General features: G+C 37.6%; 1 protein-coding gene across 1 annotated transcript; it reads right to left on the bottom strand.

The window, feature by feature from the left end:
• Positions 1-294: 294 nt before the first annotated feature.
• LOC149462972 (phospholipase A2 inhibitor and Ly6/PLAUR domain-containing protein-like) lies at positions 295-8697 on the bottom strand. The gene is made up of 5 exons (XM_089676081.1): positions 8565-8697; positions 7239-7367; positions 4360-4506; positions 1870-2013; positions 295-679 (listed from the first exon to the last, which is right to left on the bottom strand). The coding sequence occupies exons 1-5, from the start codon at positions 8614-8616 to the stop codon at positions 540-542; spliced, it is 612 nt and encodes a 203-aa protein (XP_089532207.1). The 5' UTR covers positions 8617-8697; the 3' UTR covers positions 295-539.
• Positions 8698-8930: the final 233 nt, after the last annotated feature.

Genomic DNA, 8930 nt, shown 5'->3' on the forward strand with positions numbered 1-8930 from the left:
TGGTGGACTAACTTACCCCTAGAGGTGAAGTATCCTCCTACCTCACAAAATCGTGTTTTGATGCCTTTGTTCCCTTCTATTGTATGGTGTACTCAATGAGGATCCTTCCACTTTTTTTACTAAAGGTGAACTTATCATTTAACATGTATACACCTACCTGCAAGTTTATATTTTGCTATACAGATCAGTTTCCAAAGCTTTCCAGTTCTTTAACAAGTAAAGAAAAATACCCCTGCAACCTTAGTGTTTTCTATGAAATGTCCATTTATGAGATGTGAAATAAAATCCGTCAAATTCAGCTTTAATATAAGTGGTTTATTAATATAAGAAAAAAAGAAAAAAAAACTCTACAGAGCGATGACTTGACTCTGCATACCTTTATAGTCCTTTACCTCTACATGTTATCATTTGCAAACAATTTTTCTTTTCTGGAAAGTGCCTTCAAATTCCATTTTTCTCAGAAAAAAATTGATTCTTCTTGGCTCTACCCCTCAGATGATTCTTGTTTGCTATGTGCAATACTTTCTAAAAATGTCTTTTCATGATTTGACCTTGTTTTCACAGCCATTACAGGACATTCTGTAACCTTGCTGAAACAAAGTGTCAGGATATGGTGGAGGATGATAATGGCAAGTATTCTCCGTCGTACACCCTTGATAGGCCCAACGTTCAAACTGAGCTGTAAAGAAAGAAGTCACAATTTATCAACTGACATTATTATATGGAAAAAAGATTAAAAAAAAAAAAACCTGAAAAAGGCAAATATATTATAACCGGAAAAGGTTTCAGAGTGTGGGAGGCCATGAGGGCTAACAAGAAAAGTGCGCAGTATAAGAAGTGTCCTTGGACACTCAGTATCCTAGGCTTTCGTACTATGGAAGGATGGCATGGTATTGGGCAACTGCACGAGCACCTTCAATTGCATCTATACTTAAGGCTCTCCCAGGTGTGATAGATGTCAGGATCAATTTGTTGGCCAGAGCAATGCAATGGCACCAAACAAGAGAGCTGTAGGGAACACGCAAATCCCATCATGTAAAACCATTTATTACTCAGAATAGCATGTCTATTTTGTAGTTTAATGAATATTTTAGCTGAGATGAGGATTGTTGTTGCTTATCTGAGTTCAACAGACATATTTATTTTGCTTAAATCCACTTAGGCTCTTAAACTGCATTTTATAGGTCAGACTACTGTCATGGATGGCCAGCTATTAGGGAACATGTATATTAAAAAACTGCAGCCCTATTCATCCTGTACAACTGCATATACATTTTTTCTTTGCAAATTAGGGCAAAATTGAAAATTATTTGGCTATTTTCTATCCAGATCAAATATCAAATATACTTTATTCAAAAATAACAGAGCGAATCAAGTCAATACCTAATTATGGACACTAGATGGGGCAGGTGATCATAGGAAATAAATACAAATTAACTATGATTGCCAGCTCAATCTAGCGCAGGACAAATAGCTCTACATTTTTTTATAAATAAATCCCTAAGTGTATGTCTGAGCAAAAGAAAAAAAAAAAAACCCAGCAGATGCAGCATATCTCTGCAATACATGCACATTTCCCCCATTTTTTTACTCATGGAAAACAATGCATGTAGCTGATGATTCTGCCAGTGAGGTGAAAATGGTGCCTGTTCTGCAATTTCATCCAAAACTGACAAGTTCTCCCCTGCTGGACTCCAGAACACCCCTCCTTCTTGCCTTCATAATATAAGGAAAAGGTGTTCTGTAACTGTGTTGACAGTGCATGGCTGCTATGGCCTTGTCTTTATTTTTTCCATATATATATATATATATATATATATATATATATATATAGTCCCTTTTGTTATAGTTACAAAATTATTTACTTACTTGAGTTAAAGATTCTCCCAGAAAATGAGAGACAAGCTGTTTGGGGTCCCTGGCATTTGCGGAGTTCATTAGGCTTGCAGCTTTTATCTCTGGCATAGCAAGATGGACACACCACCCCGTTCTCCGTCCTGTTGATAGAATCCACTAGTGTGCATACAAACAAAATCTGTTTTAATATTACATGTATAATAAACATAGATATTGTCATTTGTATTGATGGTAGAAATATGCCAGAAATGTTTAATGTATTGCACCAGTGATAGACACTGATGGAAATACCAATTCCAATCAAAATATTTTATTTTGTTTTGGATAGAGCAGGGAAGGTTTGGAGGCACTGTCAACTTTTGATTGGTCTCTGTTGGAAAGATTTTCCCAAAATTTCTCCAATGAGTACACAATGTCAATTACATATTGTCCCAAAGTCAACTACAGCCAAGCTATTTTATGGCCGTAGTTGACTTTGATACAATATGTAAATTGACATTGTGTACTCATTGGAGAACTTTGGGAAAATCTTCCCAACAGATACATATACTCCTGTCCCAATGTCAGCCATATGCCCCATTTCTTAGGGCTTTCACAGGGACAGGAAGTGAGGGAGAACCTCCCCAAAGGGGGTCACAGACAGAAAAAAACCTGAGAAAAATGTGGCTGGAGCATAACTTTCATTAGGTCATACTTTTATTCATAGTACCTTTCTTCCCAGGAATATGAAGTTTAATGTTAACAGGAATGGCTTTATTCAGCTCTCCATCTTTATATCTAGCGGTTTCAGCAGCTTTATAGACAATACTAATAATAACTCTTAGCCCTTAGTGTATGTCAACTAGACATGTGCACGTCAGAAATTTTTGTTTCATTTAGTTTCAGATGCATTCGTTCATTGAAGAATTTTATGTCACATTTGTTATGTTGACCTAATTTGTTTTGTATCTTCGGCATTCGTTTTGTTTATTTGTTGGTCCGGGTGGCTTTGAAAAATGTTGTCGAATCGGACAGATTGGATATTTTCAAATGCTAGTGCAACCCACCAAAGAGAATTGGCATGCGCTCAATGGACAATGTAGACTGGCATCATTTGCATCCCAATTAACAAATGGAATGAAATTCAGATCTATTCGTTTTCCTAATCCAAATTATCAAAGAAATTTGAAAATGTAAGTAATTTCCCCATGGGCTTGAACTACTATTGCAGCATCCGAATTAAACAAATGATTTTGTTACTTTCGTTATAGCTTTTTTTTCAGATTCATTGCCATTTGTTTTTGTCTCCATTCATAATTCAGATACATCTGAATCTCTGTAAATTATATTTTCGTCCAAAAAACAAATCAAAATGAAACGAAATGCACATGTCTAATGTCAACCATAAAATCAATAGCTGGGGACTTCCTCCTTCGTCTCTTAAAATGCACCTATTGTTACCTTTCATATTTGTAGACGTAGTAAAACAGAAAAATTTCCCCTTCATAAGCATCACCTTCCTGCTCCTCTCTTACTAAAGAGAAATGGAAACAGGTCCACCCTTGCATGGTCAGTTGGCACCCGTATCCTACCTAGGAGCTACAGGACAGTGTGCCAAAGCATGGCATGCCTGTAGTCCTGAAGACAGTTTGCTGTTGAAATGCCCCCCCCAATCTTCATAACTTGAGTGACAATGGTTCTAGGACCCCACATTTCTACTGGCCAGTTGGGCAGATCTTCATAGTGAGGAGTGAATACAAATGTCTGGGAGCAATAGGCAGTGAAAAACTCCAGCACATCTCACCTGCATTGTAGCTATGCTGGTTCAAAATGGCAACTCATCACTTGAGCATATGAAAGCTGCTAGAGGTTTGTGTAGTAACCTGTAGGTGCCGGCTTGTTATACTTGGTAGCAGGGTCACTTTAAACCCAACACCTGCCAAACCTCCTTTTTAACTATTTAATGCGGGAATAGTTAGAACCTTTGTTAACTGGCATAAAGTGTGTAGGCAAAAGTCAAGCATACTAAAAAGAATTTATATAGATACAGTATGAATATTGGTTAATTCAAGATTTTTTTCCTTTAAACTAGCAATTTAAAATAAATAACAAATATAAGTCAATCCATTAGCCCCCAAAAAGGCACAACTGAGGAGGATAGAAGAACTAAGATTTTGCACTGCAAGCACTGTTCCTCCACAAGAGGGACATTTGAGAGCTATGATTTCACTTATTTATTTAGCATCAATCAATTTTCTGAGACTCAACAGAGGACAGAGAACTGCCACAGTCACCCGTACACTGGGGACAACTGGCATGGATAGCAATTACTCTACCAATAATATACTTGGTTTGTAGAAACAAATTGGAGCATCTTAAGGAAACACATGCAAAACACAAAAAAAAACAACAACATCATGCAGGAAATAATCATGGTAGGAATTAAACTCAGCACCCCAGAGTTTGATTTGAAATAGTTTTACTAAGTAAATGCATTTTCATCTTGTCTTCATTATGACTTACATTTTATTGCCCCTTTGTTGCAGAGATCCCCCATACAGCACACTGTTTTTTTGAAAAGTTCATATCCTACTGACATGTTGAATGTGTCTCTGCACAAAATTGGGTTGTTGGCACAGGACTTCCAGGTCTGCCAATAGGATATATTCCCTGATGAGATACAATGAATGACATAGTAAAACAAGCAGGAATGTTACACAATGAACAGAAAGCGTAAACACAAAATAGGAGTGGATGGTAATGTACATACGGCCCATAGGATATTTTTTAGAATTGAGGAAAGAAAAACTCAACTGAGCACTAATTGTATCTAGAAACAGCAGCATAATGTATGCCATAGTCATTTATGGGGTCTCTATGCCTTTAGGACAGTAGTTGACTTGTAAAGGTATAGAGTACATCAAATGTGGCTTCTGAAAGCACCAAAGGACTGCACATAATATTCAGTGTATGTAATTCTATGAAAGACTGTCAGATGCCTACTAAGGACAGGTTATTTGTGTTTATTATCGTCTGGAAACATATGGGAAGAGATGGAGACTGGGGACATGTTACATGAGACTGCTAGAGATGCTCTAGAGAGTACACATAGGCATTTTTATGACTAAACACTCCATTCTTTCTTTGTGTCTTTCATTTACTATGGACAACTAAGCATCACACCTACATGGGCTTGTTGGACACCCATTCCAAAACCACATCCATTGATATTCATTTGTGCCCTCCTTCCATTTTATGACTATGACAGTCTCCACTATTCTGGTAAGACTTGCCACAGGATTTTGGACTACATCTGTGGGAATGAATGCTCACTCAACCAAAGTAACATTTGTGAGGCCAGGCTCTCAACCGGCTTTCCAATTCAACCCAAAGGTGGTCAGCAGGGTGGAGATCAGGTCTCCCTACAGGCCACTCTAGTTCTTCCACACAAAACTCATCAAAACATGTCTTTATGAATCTGCATTTGTGCCCGGGACACAGTCATACTGGTAAAGAAAAGTGCCTTCCCCCAAACTGTTATCACAAGGTTGGAAGAGCATAATTGTCCAAAATGTCTTAGTATGTTGTGGCATTATCAGAGCCCTTCACTGGAAACATTTGAACTCAATAGAGTGGAGGTGTGTCCACATACTTTCAGCCAAACAGTGTATTATAGCAAGTTATTTTTTAACCACTTCACATCATGTCCTCCTGGAATGTGCCTCGCATGTGCCCCACGGGCCAATGCTGCAGTGAGATCTGTCACCCGCTGTGTCGACTGAACACATTTGATGACCGATCAGTGTAACAGCAGCTGCCAGTACCATGTGATAACTGACCAATCACAGCAGATCACATGACAATTGTACACAATGGATGGGGTTCATTCATGCCATCCTTTGTGTACTATTGTGTTGATCTCTGTGATTGGTCACAGTGATTACTTGGTACAGACAGGGCCAATCACAGCCCATCAGTACCATGTGATTGGCTGTGTTCAATCACAGCTAACCACAATAGTAAACTTATTAGATAAATAAAGATAAGGCGCTTGCTTAATCCATTATGATATCTGAATTGACAAACATCAATCAATGTTATACAATTAACTTAAAAAACTTAAACTAGTCCAATGATATGCATTTTCCCCACACCACGCTGTGACATGTGGATCCTTTGAGTGAATACTTGATATCAAAACAAAGTCTCAGCTTCTTTACCACTTGTGCTAGTAGAAAGAATGCACACTCACCAGAGGATTATGACCCCATTTTACAGGTAGGTCAAACAACGCTACATCTCCAAAGCGTTCTTTTTCTTTAAGATGATCCCCTTGGCTCACTCAGACACACTCAGTGACAGAGCAGGAGATAACCATTTAAAAGCATTTTAGTGTAGTATTTATTGAATACGAATGAAGCAAAAATGATAAGAGTAACATTCACATGTTACAGTTCCTATAATACCGTCACCATTTTATACAGACTGTATGTGAATTGTCTCGCTGCACTGTCCCTGTTGGCCAGTGTGTATTCCAAGCTTCTGTCTGCTCTGTGCATGATCCAGCCACAATAGTAAACACTGAACCAATCAATTGCATTCAGTAAAAAATGGTTGCTTATACCAATGACATTAACTGGTATAAGCAATCATGATGTGTAAAAAAAAAAAACCTGACCATGTCCCCAGAGTAGTACAATGTTACTATGGTAAGTCAGTGTCCCTGATCACTGCCACAACCGTTATATGATGATGCTGTACTGCACTGGTGACAGTATGTAAAACAAAAAGAGGAAAAAAAACATTTTTATTTTAAATTTCTTCATATTCCAAAAAATTGTGACAAAAAATGACAACTTCAAAAAGCTTGCCATGCCTCCTACGAAATACCTTGGACTGTCTACTTTCATAAAAGGGGGATATTTGTACTGTCCTGGTGTTTTTGGGCATCAAGATAAGAGATGGGCCGTCAGCACATCAGGATTGATCGATTTTAAGATATATGCATACACCATAGTTTGTGGACTCTAAAACTTTCCTACATACGAAACAATTCACCAAAGAAATTAAGCAAAATACAAGCCTAAAAGAACAATTATTTATTTGCAACATTTTATAACAGAAACGAGAAAAAAAAATAGAAAAATTGTTTTTTTTATAGTTAATTTAGCTAAAAAAAAATTAAAACTCAGTAGTAAATAACTGTCACCAAAGAAAGCTTTGTGTGAAAAAATGATAAAAATTTAATAAACGGTACAGCATTGCATGATCACGCAATTGTCCTTCAAAGTGTGACAGCTCTGAATGCTGAAAATTGGCTTGTAGAGGAAGGGAGTGAAAGTGCCTGGTATTGAAGTGGTTAAATATAACAATAAATGGAGCATGTAATTAAAGAAAATTACCAAATGTTTCAACCATAATGGTACTCCGGCAATGCGTGGCGTAATCGGCGCAGACCTCAGTGGTGGTCTGAGTCTCATTGCAAGTGTCTCCATGAAAATTCTCGCATTTCTCACACACAAGGCAGGTCCCTGTTACATAGAAAATAAATATATTTTTTTTCTGCAGATTCAGTCTTATAATCTAAATTGGAAGATGTAGGTAAGAGGCAGTTAGCAAAGTTATTTTTTTTCACACGTAAAAAAAAAAAAAAATTGAAAAAGAAAAGAATAATTAAAGCAAAACTTCATAAAGTAAATACTCAAAATAAGGGAAAAAAAACACAAATAATAGTACCTCTCACTGATACCAATAACGGGGCACTATTTCTTCCATTGACAGCATTGATGGGGCACTATTGTACCCATTGATGCTAATAATGGAGCATTATTCCTCCCACTGACACTGATGACGGGACACTATTCCCCCCACTGATACCAATGATGGGGCGCTATTCCTCCAACTAGTATCAGTGATGGGGCACTATACCTCTCACTCACACCAATGATGAAGCACTATTCCTCCCTTGACACCAATGATTGGGCATTATTCCTCCCACTGACACCAATAATGAGGAACTATTCCTTCCACTGATACCAATGTTGGTGCACTATAGTGATGGGTCACTATACCTCTTATTTACATCAATGATGAGGAACTATTCCTTCCACTGACACCAATGACGGAGCACTATACCTCTCCCTGACACCAATGATACTGCACTATTCCTTCCACTGATACCAATGATGTGGCACTATTCCTTCCACTGATACCAATGATGTGGCACTATTCCTTCCACTGTAACCAATGATGTGGCACTATTCCGCTTACTGACACCACTGATGGGGCACTATTCCTTTCATTGATACCTATGATGGGGACACTATTCTTCCAACTAATACCAGTGACAAAGCACTATTTCATCTCCTATGACCACAGGCACTATGTATTTTTTTTCTCCCACTGAACACGAAGCCTGAGGCATTGTTTACTCCTATTGACACTAGGGTATTTTCTTCTATTACTAGCCACTGCCCAGCCCCTTTAAAGTATGAAGGACAGTAAACTGGCCCTTTGTTTAAAAAGTTCAGAGACCTCTGTTCTAAATAAAAAAAAATGCATAAAAGTGGATTTTTTTTCAAGCAAATTTTGCCTAAGCTGCTTAATAAATTAAACTAATAAACTAATAATGCTTCATCAAAATTGTGGCATCCCCATATCCCTAAATCAATTTAGATGAAATCTTTCGGTTCCCCCCATTACCAGTCATGATAGCTGAATATTCTCACCTGTAGCGATAGAGATGGAGAGTATTAGTAGTACGTTTAGTACAAGCTTCATGTTGGATATGATTTGGAAGAAGCTGGAGTCTCTGATTCGATGTGACTCTTCAGTCGTGCTTCACCAGTATTTATGCTAACATACGAGGAAGATGATGTAGATACAATGACTGGAAATTTGCTGACAAAATCTCTATAAGAACTTTAATTATAGTGTGCATCCACGTTTATGATGTACCATTGTTTTAATGTAAGCATCTAAAGAACTATAATTGTCCTGAGGACATACCGTACATATTGAATGGCATTTTGAGAAGGCTAATCCAGATCACATAAGGCAGTTTCTTTAATTAGGTTGTAATGAATGATTAATAA

This window comes from Staurois parvus, unplaced genomic scaffold, assembly GCF_062004578.1.
Source record: "Staurois parvus isolate SC_StPar_1 unplaced genomic scaffold, SC_StPar_1.0 ptg000163l, whole genome shotgun sequence".
Classification (NCBI taxonomy): Eukaryota; Metazoa; Chordata; class Amphibia; order Anura; family Ranidae; genus Staurois; species Staurois parvus.